The sequence below is a fragment of the Delphinapterus leucas genome, chromosome 5, assembly GCF_059928025.1.
Source record: "Delphinapterus leucas isolate spDelLeu-1000000601 "Yukka" chromosome 5, BTC_Dleu_Yukka2, whole genome shotgun sequence".
Taxonomy (NCBI): domain Eukaryota; kingdom Metazoa; phylum Chordata; class Mammalia; order Artiodactyla; family Monodontidae; genus Delphinapterus; species Delphinapterus leucas.
Genome location: NC_143133.1, coordinates 70,609,203 through 70,636,948, shown reverse-complemented (window position 1 = coordinate 70,636,948; position 27,746 = coordinate 70,609,203). Strand labels below are relative to the sequence as shown.

Below are 27,746 nucleotides of genomic sequence, written 5' to 3'. Positions count from 1 at the left end.
CCGCGGCACGTCGGATCTTCCCGGACTGGGGCACGAACCCATGTCCCCTGCATCGGCAGGAGGACTCTCAACCACTGCGCCACCAGGGAAGCCCTGGTTTTCATATTTTTCAGTGGATAAGATCCATGGTTTATCTCAGATTAGCAGAAGTGCCTACAATTAAAAAAAGCCTAAAGAACACATCTCAGATGATATTGTGTATGGAGAGGCTTAAAAGTATTACAGTATCACCACATCCACTCCAGCCCAGAATCTTTAACATGTTTGCACCCTGCTGGGAGGCAAAATACGAACATGTCCTTGCCTTGGCGGGTAGGATCAGGAATGTTATTTCCCATCAGTCTGGTGTGGAGGGACTAATCCATCACCTGTACCTTGTAGAGTGCAATCCAGACATCTGGGGGAACCTGGCGGAGAGAGCAGCTCCTGGGCATGTGTCTCTCCCCACCTCCCTGCGCCCATGATCGCCATGGCTGTATGAAGCCTGGTGTGACTGTCATGCCTCAGGGACCCTCCCAGGTTTCCCAGAGTGTTCCATCAACCTTTAGTTCTACATGTTTACTTGTGTACATTTTTCTTCCAACACTTATTTTTAATAACAGAGAAGGAATGGGGACGAGTGACTAGCCCAGTGCCTGACACTCAGAAGAGGGGGTGTTCCAATGTTTGCTGAATATATATGGAGGGAACCTGGCAAGAACACCTGTGATGAAAGAGGAAGCTGATGAGACAGTGAGATGCTAGGGAAACTGTCTGAGTGTATTTGAAGAACAGAAAAGGAAAACCAAAGTCGTATATATGAGTGGGAAGATGGCAGTATGATTCCCCCCCACTGAAAAGTTATATCCAGGAAGAAATGAACAGCTTTGTTCTTCAAATAATTTCCCAGTGGTCTGTCAATTTCCTGCCCTCTCCTTGCAATCTCTAGGTGGAAGGAACAGATAGTATAGGGGTGTAGTCAAAAAGCCATATGCTGTAATGATTAAGGACTTCAGTTCTCAGGATCAAATAGTAGATGAGAGGAACAACCTCTTTCTAAAAGCATTCCCAGCTAGTAAGTGGAAGATAAATGATTGAATTCGAATATTACCATTTGGTAACCAGGTGAATTAACAGGGCAAGGCACTGCGCATGGACATAGAGCTGTAGACGTCACAAAAAGAAATCAGACGGATGTGTCTTCTGATGAAAGAACACCGCAACACCTAGAGTCTTGCCAAAGGGATGAAGCCTAATGAGCCCCCTGGCTTCAGCTGCCAGTGTTCAGGAGACAAGGGGGACGGGGAAACATGTTTAGCCTCCCCACGAGTGTGCAATCAGCAAAATCCAAACTCTGGCACACTCTACAGGTCAAGTCCCCGGATTCTTCAATAGTTAAACATTAAAGAAAAATAGAGAGATGGAGGGGAGGGGGAACATAGATAGTATAAGAGACTTCAATTTGGTTTTCAAAAATGGGTAGCCAAACTGTAGTGTGTAGGATGTGGTGCACACTTATGTAATGAAGCTATGAAGAAGAGAAAGGAAGTGATGACTCTGAAACTCAGCATTTACTTTGTGGGGGAAGGAGAAGGTCGACATAAGACAGGGGATATGGAAGGGTACGTGGGATGTCTGGCAGAGTTCAATTGCTTGACCTGGGTAGTAGGTATAAGGGTGTTCACCTTATAATAGCTCTTCAAATTCTAAAAACTAAATAATAATAAAGAGAGCTTTAAAGTTTTGACGCAAAGATGAATCTCGGATATATATGCCAATGGATGTTGGAAATGACATTTTCTCATGTAAACGACCATCAATCTAATACATGATTTCCATTGGCTTCAGGTATTGCATCATGATGAAGATGTAACATCGTTTAGTTAACAGTCCTTTCTTTAGGTTGAATTTATCAAATATTGTTTCAGACTTTGAAAGGTGGGCTGTCATTGAGACTCCATCAGGATCTTTTTTTCTACAGATACTTATTAAACCTCATCTGTCCTCAGAATGCCATGCCAGGCACTGCCTCAAGCTCATACTGAATTATACAGCCCTGCAACAGCTAAACGTCCTCACATGTTTGTGACGTGATCGCCCTCTAGTGGCTAATGTCAGTCAGGCTTGTCAGTGAGTCTACTGCTTAAGATATAAAAGTCTATTGATACCATAAATCATAGAATTTGAGGTTGCCAGATAGTTGAGAGTTTCTCTTGCTTAGCACTTTGTGAAGAACGCCTTTATGAAGGAAGCAAAACAACCTCACCGCATTCAGTAAAGATCTCAGAATAATATATGATCATAACTTAATCCTTTCATCTCCCTTGACTCTGAGACACTTAAAGCCTATATCTTATCCTAAATCAAAATCGATACATCCCACATATCAAAAGAGAGAAAAGTTATGCATGTGATATGCCTATTAATCATCTCAAGGAAACAAACTCATAAAAAGTTAAAACTTCATAGGGTAGTTGAGGAAGAAGAGAGAAAGAAAAGACATCTACAGGGAAAAAAAGGCTGCATCAAAATATGTGTGAATGATCCCATTTTCGTAAAATTTTAAGTATATTAAAGAAATTAAGAAAAATATAGAGTGTGAGCTGCCTCTACTGATTTGTAAGATGGTCGTGACAGGTAATCAAGCAACAAAAGCAAGCTGAAGAGGAAACCCATCTTTTGGCATTGAGGGAAGTTAAGAGAGAGGGAGGTGGGGAGATGAGCTTTTCCTATATGTGTCTTTGTATTGTTTTCATTGTTATAAGGAATATGCATTTTTTGTGTATAATCTGAACTCAAAGCATTGCAGTGTTTCTCCTCTTTCACAAATCAAAGAAGTGGTAAGCTGAACCAGCCCCATACCTCCTCTGTCTCTTTTTCTTCTCTCCACCCTGTAGGCATCCTCAGGATTATGCCAGCTTTAGAGTGTTGCTTCTTCCTCAATAAACTGGGAGTCTTACATACTTGGTCCGTGAGATTTTTCAGTCTGGCCAGTATCAGGCTCCTTATAAGCATAATCCCTGCAAAGCCCTCAGACTCTTTACAGTACGAAATAGTCCCAGAGCTGTTTTAATATTTCACCGCAGTCCTTATTGCTAATCTGTTTGCCTGCATACCATTTCCTAGTCAAATAATTAAATTTAATTTGAATAATTACTCTTAATAAGGCATGAAATCTCTGGTGGACCTGACCTGATTCTACCAAGACACTCCCTTGATTTCCTCTCTCCTCTGGGAATGAAGCACGTCCACCGCAGACAGAGAGGGGACAGAGAGCCTTTCCACCGCATTCCACCAAACCTGCCCAAACCCCGCTTATCCTGGGAAGGCTTCCCAAGCTGCTCCTATCCACCCTGTCTCTCCGGGCTCTAGCATTTTGTTCAGTCCCACTAGCCTAGCCTGTTCATGTTATACCGCAGCTACCTGCATGTGTCTTTCTTCCTCTGGAGACTTAGAGTGCTTCAATGCCAGGGACTCTATTTTGTATTGTTTTTACATTTTAAAGTGCCTAGGATACTTTCTGATGCCTCCCCGCTCCTTTCCTTCCTTAATTCTCACACTATGCTTGGTGCAGACTTTGAGATCAAGAAATAAGTTCTCCAGGGAACTATATTCAATGTCTTGTAATAAACTATAATGGAAAAGAATCTGAAAAACAATTAATTTTATATATATATACGTGTGTGTGTTTATGAATCACTTTGCTGTACACCAGAGACTAACACAACATTGTAAATCAACTATACTTCAATTAAAAAAAAGAAATGAGGTCTCATTTCACAAAACTCTCAAATCGTATGGGGAAGGCAAGTAAGTAAAGAATAGAGCAGAGGGTAATGAGTGCATGGCATGCACACCCTGGAGATGCTCTGGAGCTCAGCAGAGACTCCTACTAGGAGTGGAAGGGGAAGAGTGGTTGGCCAGAAAGCCTTCCTGGAAGAGGGGTTTGTGCTGAGTGCTGCAGAACAAGGAGAAATTAGCTTAGAGGGGAGGATGGGGAAGGATGATTCCAATCAGCAGTTGCCCTATGTACCTGGCAGCTAGAACCATGATTGCATTTGAGGGGTGATTACAAGTGTGTGAAGGAAAGAAGGGGATAAAAGCTAACAGGGCCCACGAAGGACACATGCAATTCTTAAAATGTCTGGTGTCGCCAAGGAAATATTGCTGGCGAGATAGTCATGGGTGACGAGGCTGGAAAGTTAGGCTGTGATTTGGAGTGTGAAATAGCCTTGGATGCCAAGCTAAAGCGTTAGGGGTTATCTCATTGGCAATGGATAGCTAATGGATCTCAGCCTCCTCTTGCCCTGAAATTGTATAGCCTTATACACTGATCAACAATAAAACGTATAGAAAAAAGTCATCTAATTGCCTATTTAGCCAAATTCATTGATTTTTTAAAATGGCTGTGAAGGTGGCGGGGAATACACTAGTTTAGAAGTAATGGATAAATCAGAAGACAAATTAAAGTGAGTAAAAGGAATCAGATAAGTGGAGCCGAGGGAAAAAAATGAGAAAGACTCTAAAACATGCATTCTGGACAGTGTGCTAGCAGCTCCATATACAGAAATGAATCTTGGTTTGTCAAGACACTTCATTGACCACACTGTTTACCTTTTGAGGGCAATCTCATATACTACTTACATCTAGTCTTAGCTACTTCCAAGAAAGAGGGTACGATAGACTTTTTAAAATAAATTTATTTATTTATTTATCTATCTATTTATTTATTTATTTATTTTGCGGTACGCGGGCCTCTCACTGCTGTGGCCCCTCCTGTTGCGGAGCACAGGCTCCGGACACGCAGGTTCAGTGGCCATGGCTCACGGGCCCAGCCGCTCCGCGGCATGTGGGATCTTCCCAGACTGGGGCACGAACCCGTGTCCCCTGCATCGGCAGGCAGACTCTCAACCACTGCGCCACCACGGAAGCCCTAGACTTTAATTTTGTAAGTTTTTAAGAAATTGTTTTCCATGTGAAATTTAAAAATATAATATGTATCTGTATGTGTGTTTTTTTTGTTAGGTCAGTGTGAACCAATTACGTTGGAACTCTGCATGAATTTGCCCTACAACCATACAAATTATCCAAATTACCTCGGCCACAGGACTCAAAAGGAAGCATCCATCAGCTGGGAGTCTTCTCTTTTCCCTGCACTTGTTCAAACCAACTGTTACAAATACCTCATGTTCTTTGCTTGCACCATCTTGGTACCAAAGTGTGACAAGAATACAAGCCAGCGTATCCCTCCTTGCAGGTAATACATTGGGGTCTCCCCCAGGCATCCTCATTTTCCCTCAAGGAGAACCAAGGGAATGAAGACATAGTTTGAGTTTAGACAAAATACATACATTGCCAACAAGTCCTGTATTTAACAAATTACCTATTTAAAAAGTAAAGAAGTAGGAATTCTAAAATGAATATCTGAGTAAGAATTCATCAGTAAAATACCAAACCAGAGAGATATGAACTGCCTTTTATAATAATTCATGGACTTTAATCAAATGAAATCACAAGTGTTTCATTTTGTTGGATCAGGAAGCGGTTTTTAAAATGTGAGTCAGCAGTAAGGGTGTGTCTGCCTGTTTCTCTGGCAGTGTTGATGTATTTTAAATGCTGCCTTCTGATAGCATCAAAAGTTAGGAGACATTACACAAAGAGTGGGCTGAAGGAGTCATCACACCAAACTCACAGGATGGACGGGGGATGGACGCTGCTGTTTTTTTACCTGGTTAGATGAAATACAGGATGGTATTTCAAGAGTGTGGCTTGAATTTAGGATATGAGTGATGCCCTACGGGTTAAGATTATTACTCTGGTGTCCACCTCCTGGTTCAAATCCTGGCTCTTCTGTAGCTGCTTGTAGCCTGAGACAGGTTCCTCAGTCTCTCCCAGCCTCAGTTTCTTTACCTGTAAGATCAGGATAGTGGTGGTGGTTGGGTTGGGTTGTTGTGAGATTAGATGAATGTACATAAATGTAAAGTGGTGCCCATTGATTGTAAGCCCAGAATAAACAAAGCTCTGATGTTAGGACAGGAGTGCAACTAACTGCTTTGTGGCAGTTTGGTCCCTCTTCTATGCTGTGTGTTCAGGGTCATAGCCAGAGAATGTGCACCTACAAGGTGGCTGTCACAGAGGTGAGGGCTGCTTTTCTCAGGACTGTTTTCCATCAAGGGGTGAATACACAGATGTGCCTGCCTAAATATGAGTGGTAGCTATGGAAACCATATGTTGGGATCAGAAGTCACTCAGAGCTTTAAGAAAAAGCAAGAATATCAATACAGTGGACAGATGGGAAAACAGTAAATTATATGCCAAATATCAAATGGATGACAAGGTAGGGCCATCTACAGAGTTGGGACAGGAAGCAATAAAATTTAAAAATGATTTGGGGGAACTAAACAAATTATACAAATAGAGTGAAATTTAATGTTGGCTGTGCAAACATAATTCTGAGCATTTCTATTAAATGCCTTTTAAAGTATCACTAATAAAACGTCTGCCAGTTTGATGTTAACAAGTTATTTATAAATCTCATTCTACTTTTCCTAAGCAAGGTTGGTGATAGTGAATAATTACTTTCCGTAGTACTTAACAAATTCTTGTATTTGACTTTCTTTTCATATGTGTATAAGAATTTCCCTATTGCAGTGTTCTCTGGAACGAATTTATATCCACCTATGATTGATAATTTTAGGACTTAGGTTTCATATTAAAATGCCTAAGAGAAGACTGATCCTGAAATACTATTCAATAAACATTTTTGAATAAATGTTTAGAATAAACATTTTGAATAAAGTGTTGAACTTCTAGACACTTGAGTTTTGTTTCTTAGGTTTACACATACACGTACATCTTTCATTTCCAGTGGCTATCAAAGTGAGTTTTACATTCTGATATTTGTAAGAAAAATTTTTGGATTACGACAAGAATAATATACTGATATGCTCATGGGGTAACACATAATTCCTTTTGCCAAGCTTCGTTATTGATCTTAAAATTCAGTTTTTAAGCTATGAGTTGGAAAAAAAATCTAACATTCTTGAGCCCTTAAAATGTGCTGAATACTTTAGGGTAGTTATCATCCTCAAAATAACCTTTTAGGACTGCTGTCTCTATGGCTGAGCACTGCACAGATTATTATAAGAACAGGTGTGCCAGGGAGTTGTAGTGCCACATATTGTATTTCCATTTTATAGGAAAAAAAAATGGTAGAGTCAGGCACTACCTGACTACCATCTAAATTAGGTATCGTTTGGTTAATTTAAAATAGCAGCAATTGAGTTATATACATTTTTATGTTAATCTGCAACAAAACTATTCAGTCCAACAGAGAGTTACTAAACACCGTTGAGCTTCCCATTTTTGCAAACCTAATATGGGAATGCCATGGCTTTGTCTTTGCCCCAAATTCCTAGGCTAAACCAGCATCAAGTTATGCTCTATCTTAACTTAAATCTAGACAGACTTAAATCTAGACAGAGCCTTTTCTGAAACGTCTCCATTCAATTGCTAACCGTTCCTTACCTGTTGAAATTAACTTAGTGGTTTAAAGTTTGAAACTTTTAAGAAATGAGAATGTATTTAAAGGGAAATAAAAAATTTGCCTAGGAACTTACTTTCATTATGTCTACTTAAAAAAAAAAATCCGTAACGAATTTCTTGGTAATATATTGAGGCAAACTGTTTTTTTCTTTCCCCATAGGAAGTAAAGCCATCTTCTTTGAGACATGCTGATACCTCAATTTTAAAATATTCTGGTGCAAATGAGATAATACACATAAAAGCACCTAGTACAATGCTTAGTATGTCTCTTCTTTAACAAAGACCAACAAACTTCATTTTTTACCAACTTGAGCTCAATACAGATGGATTTGGTGTAAGCTGAAGTAATAATGCCTTAGGTGAGCCAGGTTGGCGCAGGAAATGGCTCACATCCCAGGGCACCACAGGGGGCTGAGGGTGTTGTATAGATTCCATGACCTTTGGTGGCAGACTGTCCAAGTGATTTTGGGGGCTTCCCTGCTTAAAACAAAAAACACTGGAGTGTGTCTGCCTGAAAGACAGAAGAGAAAATGAGAAAGGCAAACTGGAGGAGGGAATCCGTGTTCTGGGAACATCTCTATTTCCATTTCTGCAATGAAGTTTCTTTTGGTGAAAGTATGTTTCTGGAATGTATCCCCCTTGTAGCAATATTACTCAGTTTGGTTTCCCAAATATCTGTTGTGTATATGTGCATTCATATATATACATTGGTATGCACACACACTGCATACACACACCACATATACACGCCAACCCATAGCCATATAGAATTAAAACCCTACATAGAGGCCTAACATCAGGTGTAGCTGTTTCTGCTTGTAATATTTTGTCTTTCTCGCTCTTTTAGAGCTCTGTGTGAGCATTCCAAAGAACGCTGTGAGTCTGTTCTTGGGATTGTGGGCCTACAATGGCCAGAAGACACAGATTGCAATCAATTTCCAGAGGAAAATTCAGACAGTCAAACCTGTCTAATGCCTGATGACGATGTGGAAGGTTAATTTTTAAATTAATTACAATGGGGTATCTAACATGGATGACTATATCAGCTACTTTTAGAAGTTTCTCTGTTGTTATTGTTTGTATTTAGTTACCAGTAGAAAGGCTGCATAGGTGGTGAATCTATAAACTTGATTACATTGAAGAATTTGATACCCATCTGTTAGACATTGTCTTCATTTAAAAAATAAATTGCAGAGATGACTTTAATACTCTAGGTATTTATTTTAAACACACTTAACTCACAGAGTCCATTATATATGGATGCTGCTTTTATACTAGGGCCCCTGTAGGTAATGGTGAAGATCATGCCTTGGTTCCTTCAAGTGCAAAGCATTCAGAGACCTTGGCAATGTAGGATAATCAAGTAGAGAAATGGGATCGAGGACCTGCCCACTAGGTGGAAAGATTAGGATGGGTAACAATATGACACATTAAAGGTAAGCCAGCTGGGTAGTTAGAAGGATTGACTTCATAGGACATTTCAGGCTCCAGCAATTGTTAGGCTGTCCATTCGGAAAGAGAGTTCATTGCTGGAAAGCATAAAGACACAAAACAGCTGATCTGAAGAGGTGATGTCAAGGATGAAGGGAAAAGATGCTAATAGGCAGACAGAAGAAAGCCAAGTAAACTTTGACTATTTCAGCTGTGTGAAGGACCATCCTTATGTTCAGTGATAACTTCTCCACAACATCCCACATGTAAATGGATAAATTAGCTGATGGTTCTGGGTTTTCTGTCTGTTGACAGTAATATGGCCCACTGCTTTTAACAGAATGCTCACCTAGTCACTTCAAGTGCAGCTCAGGACGGTGTGTTCTGGCTTCCAGAAGATGTGATGGCCAGGCTGACTGTGATGATGATAGTGATGAAGAAAACTGTGGTATGTATGTGAGATGGCACTTTTCTTGAATGTACACTAATACCTCGTTAGGATAAGGGATTGTGTTAAAATATGTCCATTGTTTACTGACAGTTGTAAGTAGTGACTAGGATTGAGTGCTAAGGCATTTACTTCTTAAATTATCAAATGGCAAAACATGAATTATAGGTGTTTTTCCTGTTAATTCCATTGATTTCCCCTAAATTACACTTCTGTTTATAACCTTGAGGACATATGTGCAAACTCTTAGTAAAAGAAGAAGCTCTTCACAAATGTAAGAGATTATTTTTATTGAGAGATTCTAAAGCAGTTGTCATCTGTTTTAAGGTCAGAGTAATAGTGTCCTTGCCTATGATTCCCATATTCTTAAACAGGCATCTAGACACACAAAGACAGAGTGCAGGCTCTAACATTCAAATTTAATTGGGATTTATCTTCATGCCCTCTCTGATTTTTGTCCCTGTCAGCAAAGGATAAAACTCTTCCTGACATTTCTGCCTTTGAACTCCAAAATCACCAATGGAAAGGCCAGAAATGCCAGTGGCAGTTTAAGTGGAGCTAATTCCCATTTTATTTCCCTGCAAACCTTTGTACTTGTAACCTCAAAGTGTGTCAGGGAATAGAAAACAGACAGTGCTCTTTACTAAGCAATATTTTAGAGTAAAGCAAAATGATTGAAGGGCTACCCCAAAGAATAGTTTGGTTATGATTATTTAGCTTGTTCTGCTTAAAAAACCTGACACTTTTTGCCATTGAAAGCACATGAGGCAATGCATCTTTTGAAATCATTTTATTCTTTTGGCCTTTGAGGGATGAAATATTGCCTTGCTTCCCAAAATGAGTTTTCCATAGTAGACATTGCCCTTCTGGTCCAGACAAAATGTCACAAGCAATCAACTGAAATCCTATCAGCTACTATAAATATGGATAAGTGCATCTTCTAGAAAATTAGAACTGTCAGAATGATGGTAATTTTGTTAGGGAGGAACATACAGTGTTTTGAGAAGCTACTGTTGTTTGCTTTGTTTGTGGTCTGTGTGTAAAGAAATAAATCAAAACTCATTGAATATCCCTTATATAAATGATTTATTAAGAATCTATTGGGGGCTTCCCTGGTGGCGCAGTGGTTGAGAGTCCGCCTGCCGATGCAGGGGACGCGGGTTCGTGCCCCGGTCCAGGAGGATCCCACATGCCGCGGAGCGGCTGGGCCCGTGAGCCATGGCCGCTGAGCCTGCGCATCTGGAGCCTGTGCTCCGCAACGGGAGAGGCCACAGCGGTGAGAGGCGCGCATACCTCAAAAAAAAAAAAAAATCTATTGGATTTTTTCACTACACTATGGCTTTGATGGGTTATGGTATTCTGAGATGCAAGTTAAAATAGATTATCTTAGATTGTCCAAAGAGGTTACATGATACTTCCTTGGGTGGCTAGACCGAAATTTGCAGTAGGGGACTAAATATTTGAGAAATGTAAAAATTTAGTCTCAAAAAGAGTCTTATGAAGATTAAATGGTCTGAGTTCTAGAGTATATTCTGTAAAAAAAGAAATTTAAAGCACTATAGGGTACAAGTGATCCTAAAATGTCAGGTTTCTAGTTAAGTAATGAGTTTTTGTCAGTACTTTAATCTCACAATTAAAGGCTCATGAGAACTATCGAATAAATTGTCTAATCTCTATAAAACACTCAAAAGACTGACGATGTTATTGAGAGTTCTGGTTAAGGAAAGTTAAAGGTCAGTAGTAAATTAATACACTTGGAGCATTAATTGCCCCAGCAGTATTAATCTATGAGAGAATTCTCATTAAGTTTTCCAAAGCAACTGGGCCGCATGCACGCGTTTGAATGGGCACGTCCCATGCTCTGGGAGAACACAGCAGTTAAAATCAAATGAAGAAGTCCCGCAGTAGAGTTAGGCCCAATGGAGGACTACTGGGAAATCCTCGGATTCCCATTTTGCCTACTTGCTCAGTTTGTCCCTCTGTTTCCATGGGCGTGGATAGGCATACCATCTGTTAATGCAAACACCAGCTCCAGCAAAGCTGGGTTTCACTCCAAGCTTCCTGTCTTTCTGATTTATTCCGTCCATTGTGGAGTGGAATGCACTTAAATGCTTTGGCTTTCCTGAATACTATGACTATTAACTATTCACTTTCACACATCTGCAGCTCCTCCAAAATTTTAACAACATTATTGGGTTTTCCCCTCAAAACAGTACTTCTTTAATTTAATTATAAAATAATTGATGTGTTGGAAATTTATGCTGTTTCTCTGACACTTCTGCAGCAGGAAAACATGGAGGTCAAAGCACACATTTGTAAATACACTTTTAAAATACATGCGTTAAACATTTGGCAGTAGGTAGTGTTTGTTTTTGGCAGTTCTATAACCTTATTGGACAATCAACAGTTAGTTCTTATCCATGTTAACTGTCTGCAGAGTTTTGAAAGTGGCGAGAGGTGGATAGGTAACCAACGTATAGAGCTTGTTTGGTGAATCTTCATCTTCATTATGTTTTCTGGGCAACTGCACATGGATATGGTATGGGACATTCCTTATTCCGTTGGCCCAGACAGATTTGTTGAGCCTGGTGTCAATGCATACATCTGGAAATCTCATCTCCTTCATGGCAAATATCCGGATTTCTTTGAGTGCCCTAGGGGTGCGCTTCTTGAAACCCACTGCATGGATTCACTTGTGAATGTTGACAGTGTTTTCTCTGGTCACCACCTCATTGATGGTGGACCAGCCCTTCTTCTTCTCGCTTCCCTTCTTTGCGGGAGCCATCCAGCTGGGCTGGGAGTAATGTTGTTCTGACGTGTCTCCTGCTCTTGTGGTAAATTTTTGTTGTTGAAGTTGTACTGATTGTATAATTGTTAGTGTAAACAACAGTCGGAAGTATTGTCATTATTAGAAATGTTTTCAGCAAGTGTTTGGAAGAATTATGTAAATATGAACATATCATTCCAGAATTGCTTCATGGGAGAGAAGTCTAAAAGATAGGAGTGATTTACAGAGTCAGCACTGCGTCAGTACAGAAGCACTTCCTTGTCTTAAAGTGATAGTTTGTCATTAATTGAACATCTACTATGTAGATGAAGCTGGCTGTAGATCTAGCAACTGGATGAAAGAAGCTTATTTTCAATCTGACATTTACCAAGCATTGATATCTAATCAATGGAGAAAAAGGTGCAGATCTGGGCAGAGAAATGAACAAGAAGGGCATAAAGGAAAGGCGAGCTAAAGAAAATAACAATGAGATTATATTTCTGAGCTTTGCCTTCATGCTATAGATCTGAGTTTGTGAGATTGAAGTTAGCTTTTGCTAGGCCTATGTCCACAATTGGATGAGCTATACCAGCAGGAACAAGGTGGTACCTGAGCTATGATGGGAGCAGCGAGTCTTCTCAGTGGGTCAGTTAAAGGAGAATATAGCTCAAACAGTTTTTTTATATCTGCTGGAGAAATAAAACGGTTCATTACATGAATATAACATCACAATTACTAATTGATCACTCTTCTACATAAAAGGGTATACAACATACAGAGAAATGTAGACAATACAAATGCGAGTGTCGTTAAGGACCTTTCTGTTTATCTTCAAATAATTAAAAACCATTTCATCATCTACCTTCGATCTCCTCTGGGGTGATAGATAAAATGCAGTAAAATCTTTCTTTATAACCTGAACCTCTTCTTGGAGTCAAAACCCCTTTAGGCTGTGTTTAAAGCCTCTGGCTCTGATATTTATAGGTTTTACAGCTTGATTTTAAAAGTTTTCCAAAAGACTTTTCTTCCCTAACTGTTTGGACTCCTTAATAGTATTTGTGTATTTCTCACAGAGAAGGACTTTACTGTGTTTTTCTTTTAAATACTCCAGAGAGCCAGTCTCTTTGTCCCTTTGCTTGTGGAAGAGACTGATTTCCTGCTCTGTGACTAGAAGACAGACTGAGGGTCATTGTGTTCATCTCATGTCGCATACCCACAAATGTACTTTCAGAAGGAGTCTTAGGATTGATCTCTGATCACATTTAATCCTTCATGCTAAGGAAGAGACATTCTCCTTCTCTTTAGATATTTTGCTACTTGGCTAACTCTTCGCTATCTGATTTGGTGTCTTGGGCAGGCAGCCTGGAATGGTAGAGTGCTCTCTGTAGACCTAGACTTGGATTTAAATCCAGACTCAGCACTTAGAGGCTGTGTGACTTTTGGCCAGTCACTTAACTTCTCTGGGCCTCAGTTTTCTCACCTGTAACATTTAGAGAAGCACGCTTTATCCCGCACAGTTTGGAATGCTTATAACATGCCTTACTCAGTCCTCAGTGGGCAATAACCAAGAGCCCACTTGCCACAGTGCTAGGAAATCCAGGAGGCAAGTCCCCTTACAGGTCACCTCAGGGATCTCCCTTGAGGGAAGGAGTCCTGTCTAGCTTGGTATTATCTCTGACAGACCAAGGTCTTATTTATGGCAGAGGAGGGCAGACTGGCATGTCACGTCCAAAGCACAGGCTGGGCAGAGTCCCTGATTTACATAGTGAATGTGGGCATCCGGGTGGAGCCTCGTCCTTGAGGTAGTGCTTGTTTTGGTGGTGGATGTCCCCATCTCCAGGATTACGGTCACTGAGGGTGGCTCCCACCCTGCAATTTAAAGCCCTTTCAAAGTCTTCATCCTGCCTCTTCACAGGGTACTGAGACAGCACGTCTTGAAGAGGATGACATGAAGATGGCGCCCCGAAAAGGGGTGTGACTAAGGAATTGGGAGGTCCACTGGGGCTTTCTGGTCAAAGATGGGAGCTCTGTGACTTGTGCTGTCATTGCTGCCCCTGACGGTTAGGCCCAGAGTTCGGGGAGGGAGGCAGCTCCTTTGTTCGGGCTGCTACCACAGATGCTGCGGCTGTTCTTTGAGATCTGGGCTCCATGGCCCAGGGTCACGGGCTCTGGAGGGGCCGTCACATCTGCCAGGCCTGAACCTCACTGCTCAGCTCCCTTGATTTGCTCTGAGGTCACATCCACAGCCACTGGGGCAGCTGCTGGCCGAAGACGAGCAGCTCTACCCTGACAACACTTTATTTGATGTAGCTCAAGTTAGCAGTCCTGATGAATGGACCCACTTACTCTGTACTGGCATCACTGAAAGCTTCTTAGAGTTCAAGAAGCATCTGCTTTAAGGTGCTTTGCCTTCTTCACCTATAATGACAACTGTTTTGATAGAGAAAAAAGGTGCCTCAGTTCAGGTGGGATCTGCCTCTGACAGGGAAGCCTGCTTCGCAGAGATTTTGTGAAACTGAGAGAGAAAGTGAAGAACCCAGCAGAACGCTTAGCACACTTAGGGTTGACGAACCATTATGCTTTGCCCAGTACTGAGGGGGGTTTCTTGGAAGCAGGGACGTTTAGTGCTCAAACAGGCAAACTGGGATGAGTTGGTCACTTTAGCAATACACGGTGGCCTCTGTGAGTGGGCGTAGCCATTATGTCTGTACGGGGGGAGGTGGCGGTTATTCTGACATCAACAATTATTTGGTTTCATGACCTACAGCTGCATTAAATATCTCATCCCATCCATACCTAGTTTTAATTTTTAATGGAGTCATACCCTTTTCCTTTTAAAGCATGCCTTTAAAGCATAATTACACCAAAAATGCCACTTTAAAGAGAGAATGATTTTTTCACAAAATCATAATGGTATCTTCCATGTGCCTCATGTCTTGACCTTTTCATCCTACTTCATTTATGTTCATCATAACTCCACAAAGGAGGCATTAGGCCACGCAAACTTTTATTAGAAAAGAGAAGATACAGAAGGGAAATTACTGCCTATAGAGTACTCATTTTGTCTTTATAGCAACCCTTTGTAGCAGGCGTTATTATTACTGTTTTAGAGATATGGAAACTGAGGTTCAGAGAAATTAAGGAACTTATCCAAGGTCATACAGCTAATGAGATTTGGAGCTAAGGTTCAAATCCAGATGTCTGACTCTAAGCTTTGTTTCCTTTGCTCTTACCTCTAATGCATACTGAGGACAGCAACTAAAGGCTTGCACCTGCTTCCCTACTGGATCTTTCTCTGTAAGGCTGGATTTGGAGCAATCTGTTTATTTTCTCTAAATCTCAGTTTCTTTACTTAGAAAATGGTGATTGTAATTCTGACATTATGGTATTATTGTAAGAATTAAAACTAATATCTAGAAGGTGGATTTATAGTGGATAATAAATGTTATCTCTTATTATTACCATCTGTGTGCATACAGGTCTTATGTCCCAGTAGATCGACTTTTGTGATCTTTTATCATTTCATTCCAAGTGTCCACATTCTTCTCTACTCTTAGGAATGTACCTTGTGAACAGTCAGAAAGACTCATGCTGTTTTCTCTCATCATCTACTAGCAAGTGATGTGGTTTGTGATGAGTCTCCTTGCCAGAACATTCCAGATGATGTCTCTTGGTTCCAGATGATGTATTCTTGTTTTGTTTTTTGTTTTTGTTTGGTTTTTTTTTTTTTTTGCGGTACACAGGCCTCTCATTGTTGTGGCCTCTCCCGTTGCGGAGCACAGGCTCCGGACGCTCAGGCTCAGCGGCCATGGCTCACGGGCCCAGCTGCTCCACGGCATGTGGGATCTTCCCGGACCGGGGCACGAACCCGTGTCCCCTGCATTGGCAGGTGGACTCTCAACCACTGCGCTACCAGGGAAGCCCCAGATGATTTATTCTTGGTTAGCTGAAAACTCCAGATTATATTCCCATGAGTTCCTAGAATGGATGTCCCTGGGCCTAAAACCATTCTAGATGGTCAGCTAGTGAAGGCCTCTCACTATTTATTTCCTACAGTTTTGCAGTCACATACTCTACTGCTGTCCTGTATTTTTTAATGGTGAAACACTTTAAATCTAATTTTATCCCATAGTAAAAATTTCTCTTCTGGGGACTTATTTTGATAACTTTTCAATGAGAATTTTTTTGTAAAGCAGATTATTTTCTCATAAGGGACTCCAAGAAACCTGAGTCAGTCATCTATGACATTTCTCTGAATGATTTGTACCAGATCAGATGAGAAATAGCATCTCTAAAGAAACCCATTAGGGCTTCCCTGGTGGCGCAGCGGTTGAGAGTCCGCCTGCTGATGCAGGGGACGCGGGTTCGTGCCCCGGTCCGGGAAGATCCCAGATGCCGCTGAGCAGCTGGGCCTGTGAGCCATGGCCGCTGAGCTTGCGCGTCTGGAGCCTGTGCTCCGCAACGGGAGAGGCCACAACAGTGAGAGGCCCATGTACCGCAAAAAAAAAAAGAAAGAAAGAAGCCCCTTATTTCATCACTGCTGAGGGCTAGCTGCTGTTCCAGGCAGGGGGGTTCAGGATGCTCAAAGATGAATACGTGTGGTCTCTTCCTTCTCGCCCCTCACAGCCTGGTGAGGGTCATGGATCCAACTGGAGTGACAAGAACCCATCAGACCCTTGGCATGTTCTAGCGGACGTATACATGCGCTGTGTGTGAAGCAAATGACATTTATTAAGTTCATTGTAAGAGCTCATTATTGTACAGGCAAATTGCAGTTCAAGCTTATAGTCCTGGTCTTAGGCAAATTATGTTCTTTTCTCAGGTTAACTGATAAAGTTCCTAACATGAGATTTCTGGCTACGTGACTGAAGTAATGGCTCTTGAGCTAGTTTTGCAGATATTTGGCATATGGGAGGAGCCTCTTTTGCTAAACACACAGATGGCCTCGCCACTTGTTGATTGAAATTACATTTTAAGATAATATGCATTTAGATCGCTAGGTTTTGGCATATTTGCTTTAAAGCGTTAACTCATCATTTTATAGATGAGTCTTATGTGTTGGCAAATTGGCTTAGAAAGCAAAAGGAACAGCTAAAGATGAACGTTAAAGTACAGTTGCTTTTTCTTTTTTTTTTTTTTCCGATTTCCCATATGTCACTTTTGATCTTCTCCTGGGAGAGCTGTACTATTTATAATGCAGTTTGGAGATTACCAAGCATTTCTGCTTTCAAAATTACATTTTCCATGGTATACAGGAGTCAAAACTCGTTAAGGAAAAGGAAATCATACCTTTATATTGTAACTTTTTTACATTGCTTGATCAAAGCCATTGTTATTTTCACCTTCACATCTATTGCAAATAATCTTTCCTTCTGTCTCCAGGATGTAAAGAGAGAGATCTTTGGGAATGTCCATCTAACAAGCAATGTCTGAAGCACACAGTCGTCTGTGATGGGTTCCCAGACTGCCCTGATCACATGGATGAAACAAATTGCTGTAAGTGCTTACTGTGAATTTGTGAATGTGATGTTTTATTTTAAACACTAATTACCTCTCATTTTGAATGTAAGTGAGAAATTTGGAAATATGTATCAAAAGCTTTTTGTATTTTCAGACCTTTTGATTAAAACTCCACTTGTAAAAAATATATGCCAAGAATACAATCAAACGTGTAAAATGTATGCATAATGATATTAGTCTAGCACGATTTGTAACACGGAAAAAATTAAACCACCCCAAATATCCAAAAATAGGGGCAACATAAAATACAACCATAAAATGAAATAGTATGCAAACATTAAAAATTAAATTAGAAGGATAATTTCTGGTGGGTTCATTACATATCATTCGATGAATAAAACAAAGCATAAAGAATTATGTGTACTATTGTAGTTTTGAAAGTACATATAACCACATAGAAAAAGATCAGAAGGGCATAATAAAAAGTTTACAGTTGTAATCCCTGAATGGTGGAATTATTAAGTTTTTGTGCTTTTCTGTCTTTTCTACATATTCTGAATGAATGGCCAGTAGTTTTAGAATCAGAAAAAAAATCTCCTAAGATGCATTACCTACTAGTAACAGAAAGCCCAACTCAAACAGACTTAAGCAATGAAGAAGCAATTATTCTCTTATTATCCTGTGTTTTGCATATGCCTTATATTATCATATAAAAAATCAAGTGTAGGGCCAGATACAGGAGCTCAGCACCTCTTCTGGGATTCTTTACATTTGCTCGACCTCTAGCTGCCTCCTACCAGAGTCCAAAGATGGCTGCCAAGAGCACCTGGGGTGCCATGCTTCCCTGGTCATAGCCGCTAGGAAGGAGAGAGAACCTCACCCTCATCTCTGGAATATCACTTAGGGCTTCACTCAGATTGGCCAACTTTGAGCTGGGTCCCAGCTAGCAGTCAGCTATTGTTGTGTGGATTCCAAAAAACACCACCTAAACAGCTGAACTGCAAAAAGAAGCATCTTTAGGGAGAACCAATTAGAAAAAGATGCTGTTTCTTCAGGCTAGGACACGTGGCCTGGACAGTGGGGTTTGGGCAGGAACTTCCTTGGAAAGCACAACCTACAAAACCACAGGCCAAGACCCTGATCTCGGATCCCATCTTTACTCCTAGACTAATAACTGTAGTCAGAGGAAAAAAAATTGTAGTCAGAAAAATGCCATGTCTTGCTTAAACGAATCAGGATCTTGCCATGGAGCAGGGGCTGGTGTGCGGGCCTGAATAAATTCATGTTCCCTTAAAAAAGGAGGACACGGGGGTTGGGGAAGTGGGGTGGGATGAACTGGGAGGTTGGGGTTGACATAGATACACTACCATGTGTAAAATAGATAGCTAGCGGGAACCCGCTGTAGAGCACAGGGAGATCAGTTCGGTGCTCTGTGGTGACCTGGATGGGGGTGGGCATGGGAGGGAGGTCCAAGAGGAAGGGGATATGTGTATACATATAGCTGATTCACTCCGTTGTACAGCAGAAACTAACACAATATTGTGAAGCAGCTATACCCCAATAAAAAATAAATACATTTTTTAAAAGGGAGGAAGAAAAGTAATAGATGCTAGGTAGGCAATCAAGGAGTTTTGCCATAGTTTTTAAAAACCCGAGAGAGAATTAGTGTGTGACTCTGAGAGTCATTTAATACTAGAGATTAAAAAGAAATAAAATTACCCATAAATGTGGACAGAGCTGGTTTTCATCCTCGGGTGACTTCAGTCCGCTCATGCCCAGTGCTCTGTTCCCGCCACTTCAGATTTTAGCCCTATGTTCTAATCTCTGGTATTTCTGCTGCTCTGGGTACCACTTCTTCAATCCAGTAGTTAGAACTAGAGAATCTCATCACTTGGAGACAGTAGTTCTGTTTAAATCCTTGCTGTTTGTATGGATGGACCTCTCAGAAATGAGATTTTATCAGTTCTGCTCTTCGATCTTGACACCTGTTTGGAAGTGTGGATGACCACATCTTGTCTTCCTTAGTTGCTCCTGCTGGCAAACCATGATGTGCCTGTTAGTGATAATCACATTCATTCCTAAAATGTTTGTCTCCTCACTTCTTGTTCCCTTGCCAGCATTTTGCCAAGATGATGAGCTAGAATGTGCAAACCACGAGTGTGTGTCACGTGACCGGTGGTGTGACGGCGAAGCCGACTGCATAGACAGTTCCGACGAATGGGACTGTGGTGAGCTGCTTGTTTCTGCCATCTGCTCTATGCTCTAATGCCTGGCAGCCATTTAAGCTAAATGAATCCTAACTGGTTTCACAGATCTTACGAAGTTCATCTATTCTGGTTTACTATTATAAAAGCTGCCAGTGGTGATTTGTACATGTTATTTCCAACTCACAGAACACTTCCCCACAAGTTACTTCTCTGTTTGAAATGTCTATCTTATATGTAAAAATATTTGGGTTCAAACTGTTTTGATGATATAACTTTTCATTTGAATATAATTTTTTAAAAACTCTTTATTATCACCCATAATAAATTATCAATAGTCAGTCATTCTTGTATCATTGACACCTCCTGGAAGAGGATACTGAAGTGGTCTTCCATCTTCCCTGGACTCTCGCTCCAGATCCAGATGAGACTTCTATCTACTCCTTTACATGGACAGGACTTAAAGGCATCTCTCACCAGTATCCCAGTGTTGCAGTTTATCATCTTGAGTTTGGTTCATTCTATCGTCCCACACTCATCCCTGTTTCCATTCCCTTGGCCCTTATTTCAGTCCTTTGCATCATCTGACCAAATCACGGTTATGATGTATATTGTCATTAATTGTGCAGTGTTTCCACGAACAATCTATGGTGTATGAAGTACAGAGGATGCTCTTTGATAAAAGAGGAATTAGTGCATATGCCAGATTAATCTGAAATTAACACATCCCTCTCACACACTTGCATTCTCACAAGCTTTCTTGAAAGGAAACGATTTGAATGAAGTTACAGCTGGCTCCTTCTAATTATGCAAGTCTTTGGGTAAACTCATGGGAATGGGACCTGCCTGTGGCTGTCTTGTAACTCATAATGAAAAGTTAAGAACTGCCTGTCTCTTTCACCAGAGCCTCTAGTTCTTGGAGGGCAGAGAACACATCTAATTCATTTTTTCATCCCCCACCACACGGCAATCAGTGATTGGCACAGGGTAAGAACTCACCAAATGGTTCTTAGCTAAAAGAAATAAAAATGAATGTCTGCAAGTAAAGCAAAAGCATGTTATCATTCGGTGTCATGAGAAGAAATGTTTTAAATTAGGGTTCCCCCCCCTTTTTTCCCCTCAGTGACCCTCTCTGCAAATGTGAACTCCTCGTCATTCCTGACCGCTCACAGATCTGCCATGGAACACCACGTGTGTGCGGATGGCTGGCAGGAGACGTTGAGTCAGCTGGCCTGCAAGCAGATGGGTTTAGGGTAAGGTCAGTAGTTTGTAGCCCTGATGAATTTCTCAGAGGGCTTCACGGAACTTGGCAATAATATCTTCCTTATGAATGCAGAGTGAGTTAGTGCTCTCAAACCTAGCCCTCCAAAGCATGGGAAATGGATCAGGTGAGAGAACTGTATTTGATTACAGGCACCTGCTCTCAAGAGTGCGGGTTTCTGAAAACCTACTTTGATAAAGCCTCTAAAAGTAAATGAAGTCATTGTATTTTAAGGACTTGTGAAATGAAATGCTTTTATTACTTAAAAAAGCATTAAGATGGTTTCCTCTGAGGAAACTGGATGGGAAAATCTTGCGATCCCCGCCCCCAAGAGGTTATTGAAAATTCCTTTTTAAGCAACACAAACCTTTTTAATAAGTTGAGAAATAGAACTTGAAGTTGCTAGTATTTCAATTTACCCTGTGTAATGTAGGAAATGTAAATTAGGAAAGAGTTCACCATTTTTGCTTCTTAGAATGAAAAGCCACTCACTCTGGCTTTGATACAAACACACTGAAATCAATACTTTTAAAGTTGGATTCTTGGTGCAGGGTTTTCTTTTCTAGTTCTATTGGGGTTGGAAAACAATAATTGAAAGGTCTTAGAATATATATGTGAGTGTGTTTATACATATAAACATATAAACACACACATATATTTTTTTCTTTACCAATGATGGATGTGAGATTTGGGGGAAGTATAGAAATGATGGAAATAAAAGATAAAGGATTTATAAAATTCTAGAATAAAAAATTGAGTAAATGTCACTTCCCAGGATTCCACAGAGCAAACTTGAAGTAATTTTACAGTAATGAGCCATCCAATTATGGGAGAGCAACTGGCAGCCCATTTTTGCTATCCCAGATTGAAGAATTACGTAAATACCGGCATCTTCAGCCCATTTTTCCCATGTAAAGTCCCACATCTTTGGAAAATTGAGTAACTGATGACATAATAAGAGAGTTTTAAACTTTGCCAGAGTGGAAAAATTATATTTGCCAAGATCGATTAAATTATACTTTATTTTCACCACTTCCTTATTGTGTTTAAATGAAAGGGGATATGACTGTGATCGGAGATAGATTAAAAGCTTTTTGAAGGAGCTTTGCTTTCCTCTCACCAGACACAGGTTATTTCTTTTTCTTTTTTTTGCATCTCACTCTATTTCTTTTTATTTATTATATATTTTAACATCTTTATTGGAGTATAATTGCTCTACAGTGGTGTGTTAGTTTCTGCTTTATAACAAAGTGAATCAGTTATACATATACATATGTCCCCATATCTCTTCGCTCTTGCATCTCCCTCCCTCCCACCCTCCCTATCCCACCCCTCTAGGTGGTCACAAAGCACCGAGCTGATCTCCCTGTGCTATGGGGCTGCTTCCCACTAGCTATCTATTTTACATTTGGTAGTGTATATATGTCCATGCCACTCTCTCACTTCGTCCCAGCTTACCCTTCCACCTCCCCGTGTCCCCCTCCTCAAGTCCATTCTCTACGTCTGCATCTTTATTCCTGTCCTGCCCCTAGGTTCTTCAGAACCATTTTTTTTTTAGATTCCATATATATATGTTAATATACGGTATTTGTCTTTCTCTTTCTGACTTACTTCACTCTGTATGACAGACTCTAGGTCCATCCACCTCACTACAAGTAACTCAATTTCGTTTCTTTTTATGGCTGAGTAATATTCCATTGTATATATGTGCCACATCTTCTTTATCCATTCATCTGTCGATGGACACTTAGGTTGCTTCCATGTCCTGGCTATTGTAAATAGAGCTGCAGTGAACATTGTGGAATGTGACTCTTTTTGAATTATGGTTTTCTCAGGGTATATGCCCAGTAGTGGGATTGCTGGGTCATATGGTAGTTCTATTTTTAGTTTTTTAAGGAACCTCCATACTGTTCTCCATAGTGGCTGTATCAATTTACATTCCCAACAAGGTTATTTCTTAATAAGAAAACTTGATTATGTAATGACAGATAACTTCACTGAGAGTTCTGAAGGAGCGTCGGAACTACAAAGATTTTATAACCAGAAAATTCTTTTGACAAAAGCCACCTTGTTCTGTTGAAAATGGAATGGATCATGTTTAAAATATTCTACTTTATATTTCTTCTAGTTTTTTGAATATTGGACTTAAATTTTTTATTGTGGTAAAATGCACGACATAAAACTCACCATTTTAACCATTTTAAAGTGTACAATTCAGTGGCATTTAGTATATTCATAATGCTATGCAGCCATCACCATTATCTGATTTAGTTCACTAAGTATAATGTTTTCATGCATCCACGTATCAGTACTTTATTTCTGCTTATGGCTGAATAATATTCCATTATGCGGATACACCATATTTTTAAATCTATTCATCCATTGATGAATTCCTCCATTTTAGTGGTCTCTACCTTTGGCTACTGTGTGCATATTGGATTTTGAAAAAAATCTCTTTGCTCCATTTCCTTAACATAGTGGGAAAATGTCATTGCAATATCTTAGGTATTTAAAATCTAAGATAGACGTTTAGATTTTTTAAAGATAACTTTATTTCATAGGAGGGCTAGGAAAATTTGAGAGAGCAGTATGGTTGGAAAACCATAACTGTTATTTGACTGAGTTAATGGGTAAGAAGTGATTCACCTTCGAAGTAAACGAGAACAAAAGGTAACCTTAGTGTTTTTGTACTTCTGGCTTGCCTGCACGTTTACTCTTCAGTTTACGTGGGTGGCTCATGAATTGACAGAGATCTGGAGAACCAGGCTAGGGCAGGAACACAGAAAATGGGCAAGACGAGGCCAAATTCCTGCTGTGGCAATGGGATGCTTAGGGAGCTACTGTCACCACTGTCCCTGGAGACCAGTTGCTGTGCTGCAGACTCACAGTTCTGCCTCTGGTGCTTCAAATTAACTCTAAGTAACCCTGCACCTTTGAGTCATTTCTTCCACATTCAAAGTCCCTAATAGGAGTGTCTCTTTGGCAATGGCTAGACATTGACCTACACTCCAGCTGCCAGAGGGAGGGGAGAGGGATGAGTTGTCCTCTTTTAGCTTCTGGAGTGGAGTGTCCACTCCATGGGCCTGCCTTGATACTGTCAAACATACTCTGCATCCAAAACTTGAAGTTTAAAAAACAACCCCAACTAATTCTATTCAGTAGCTTCCTCCTTGTTTTTTGAGCATCAGCTTGTGGGTCTTGTAGAGGAGTAGGCACTGTGTGGAGGATGCACAGGTGAATAACATTATCAAAGAGCTTATAACGTGGTGGGGAAGACATATTATCTCGATACTATAATATAAATTCATTAAATCATTCATTCATTCATTCAGTAAACATTTAAGAGAAAAGCACTGTCACATAGTATCCAAAACGAACATACCTTAACTCCAAATAGATCGCTCAGCTACTTCAAGGGGTATATTTTGTAGCTAGTTTGTTTAAAATGCAGATCTACACCAAATTACGTGTTTTGCAGGGATTCTACTGAGATGCTTTCACGATAGAAGCAGTTGATTAAAAACACCTGCACTGAGAGTTTTTCAGACCTAAATCATGCTTTCCATGTCTAACAGCAGAAATGCTAGGCTATCAACTAAGTGCTTGTCCAAATGAGAGGATTCAGAGTTCTTTTCTGAATCTGAAAACATTTTATCCCCATCTGCAGGTATCTCTAGAGTTCACCCCAGCTGGAAATATGATGACTATTTGATTAGACAAGGGTATAAATCAAGCCCCTAAATTCTCATGACAGTATATTGACTTTGCTACCTGCGTGTCCAGTATCAGAAACATATGGGCATTTATTTAATCAACAGTACAAATCAGAATTTAGACTGCCCTCTAATACTTGCCAAATGTTCAGTTGAGACATCTGGTATCTGAGGAAGTTGGTCTAAGGGAATGTGATTCTCTGTGTCTCTTGGCCTCATAAGCTTACCTCTATAAAAGTTAGATCATCTGGAAATAGGCTGTACTATTTTGGCAAAAATTCCTTTGTAGAGTTAGTTGCAATTTTATTTTATGCCCTAATCTTTTAGAGTTTGTCAACAGAAGAAACATCCTTCCAAAGAATGTTTCTGTGTCTTGGGCAAAACTGCAAAGAAGGTATCTATTATATTACCTAATAGTCCCTGATATAAGGATTTACATTGTAATTTTTCCTAACATGTACTCCCAGGACAAAGCTTCTAACTTCACATTTCATTTGTCATGTAAGAACTATTTAATCCAGGATGGTTTCCTTATTGATTGACTTCCATGATGCTCGGAGACAGATTCAGTCCTCTGTAGTAGTCAGTCTAGCCCAGGTTGCTGGTCCTGTATATGTAAACCATGGAAAGGAAGTTCAAAACCTTGTAGTTGTTTTATTAAAAATTAAGATATAATTCAGATACCATAAAATTCACTGTTTAAAAGTGTACAATTCAGTTGTTTTTAGTATGGTCACAAAATAGTTGTAATCATCGTCACTGTCTAATTCCAGAACATTTTCATCACTCAAAAAAGAAACCCCACGCTCATTAGCAGTCACTCTCCAGTTCTCCTTCCCTTCAGCCCTTAAAATGTACTAATTTACTTTCTGTCTCTATAGATTTGCCCATTGTGCACATTTCACGTATAGAATCATGCAAAATATTTTTTGTCTGACTTCTTTCACTTAGCAAAATGCTTTTAAGGTTCATCCATGTTGTACTATGTATCAGTACGCCATTCCTGTTTATGGCTGAATAATATTCTCTTGTGTAGATAGAGCCACATTTTGATTATCCATTCATCATTGGATGGCCATTTTGGTTGTTTCCACTTTTGAGCTCTTATGCATAATGCTGCTATGAACATTCATGTACAAGTTTTTGTGTGAACATATGTTTTCATTTCTCTTGGGTGTATACTTGAGACTAGAATTACTGGGTCAAGTGGTAACTCTATGTTTAAATTTTTGAATGACTGCCAAACTGTTTTCCAAAGAGGCCACACCACTTTATACCCTACCAGCAATGCATGAGAGTTCCAGTTTCTCCATCTCCTCACCAACACTTGTTCTTGTTCATATTTTTGATGGTCTGCCTTCAATGTATTCAAAAATGATATTGTTCATTTTTTGATCTGGGTGACCGAGAGAGGGAATATATAGAGAGGAGATAAGGAGATCAAGGACTGAGCCCTAACATTAAGGGGATCAGAGAAGAGAAGCAGCAAGCCAAAGGAGATGAAAAAGAACAACTAGTGCAGTAGGAGTATGTGGTATCCTGAAAGACAATTGAAGAAAGCATATAAAGGAAGAAGTGAGGGTCAGTTCTATCAAATGCTGCTGAGAAGTTAAATGAGGACTGAAAATGACTATTGGTTTCAGCAACGTGCATGTCATTGATGTGAGCAGTTTCAGTAGAGTGAGGGGGCAAACACCTAAGAGATAGTGGGAAGAGAGAAAAGAGAGTAAGTGTAGAACTCTTTGGGGAAATTTTGCCAAAAAGAGAAGCAGAGAAGGATGAGCAGTGACTGGTGAAGGAAATAGGGTTAGGAGATCTTTGGTCCCTCCGTTTCCCTAAAAGCCCTCACTATCCCATGACTGAATTTCTAATAGAGCCCTACCGGCTGTAATACAAACATCATGTTCGATTGCTATAGACTGAGTGTTCATGTCCCCCGCAAATTCATATGTGAAATCCTAACCCCCAGTGTGAAGGTATTAAGCAGCGGGCCTTCAAGAGGTGATTGGGACGTGAGAATGGAGCCCTCAAGAATGGGATTAGTAACTTATACAAGAGACTGCACAGAGTTTCCTCTCACCTTTCATCATGTGATGACCTAGCAAGAAGATGGCTGTGACTGAGGAAATGGGCCTTCACCAGACACCAAATCTACTATTACCTTGACCTTGGACTTCCAGCCTCTGGAACTATGGGAGATAAATCCTTGTTGTTTATAAGCCACCCAGTCTATGGCAATTTGTTATAGAGGCCCGAATGGACTAAGGCAGAAATAAATCATTTTCTGTCAAAGGTCTTTTTTCATTTGACATTTTTTTTTAACCAAATAAGTTTCCCAACTGGCAGACCCGCCGTAAACTAGCTCATCTTTCTTCAACTTCATATCCTTGTACGTGCTCCTCTGCTCTTTCTGTACTGTCTGGTCTTTTACCTGGGCTCTGTAGACACATTCCTTCCTGCTTCTGCCTCTGTGTCCGTAGATGCATTGTTTTTACATTCCCTATCCAAATTCTTCAGGGCCTCACTCAAGGCTCATGACTTCTGCGAAGACTTTCTCATCTCCTTGACCTCTTTTGCCCCTGAATTTCCTGTGGTACTTAAAAATCAGTACTACACGATATCCCTTTTAATTCTACAGCTGTATATCATTTGTATATATTTTTTGATTCTTCATTTATTTCCCAGAATAGGTTACAGAGAATAATAATGGCCAACCTTGGGCTTCCCTGGTGGCGCAGTGGTTGAGAGTCCGCCTGCCGATGCAGGGGACGCGGGTTCGTGCCCCGGTCCAGGAAGATCCCACATGCCGTGGAGCGGCTGGGTCCGTGAGCCATGGCCACTGAGCCTGCACGTCCAGAGCCTGTGCTCCGCAACGGGAGAGGCCACAACAGTGAGAGGCCCGCGTACCGCAAAAAAATAATAATAATAAAAAAATAAT

At 40.4% G+C, this 27,746-nt stretch overlaps 1 protein-coding gene and 1 pseudogene across 1 annotated transcript in view; one reads left to right on the top strand and one right to left on the bottom strand.

The window, feature by feature from the left end:
* The window catches only part of CORIN (corin, serine peptidase), a 265,617-nt gene that overhangs the window by 189,596 nt on the left and 48,275 nt on the right, over nt 1-27,746 (top strand). The window contains 6 exon segments of the mRNA XM_089911890.1: nt 5,005-5,236; nt 8,372-8,517; nt 9,296-9,403; nt 17,553-17,666; nt 19,748-19,858; nt 20,958-21,087. Of these exon segments, the coding sequence (XP_089768016.1) occupies nt 5,005-5,236; nt 8,372-8,517; nt 9,296-9,403; nt 17,553-17,666; nt 19,748-19,858; nt 20,958-21,087 (841 nt within the window).
* LOC111170084 (large ribosomal subunit protein eL31 pseudogene) lies at nt 11,279-12,242 on the bottom strand (annotated as a pseudogene).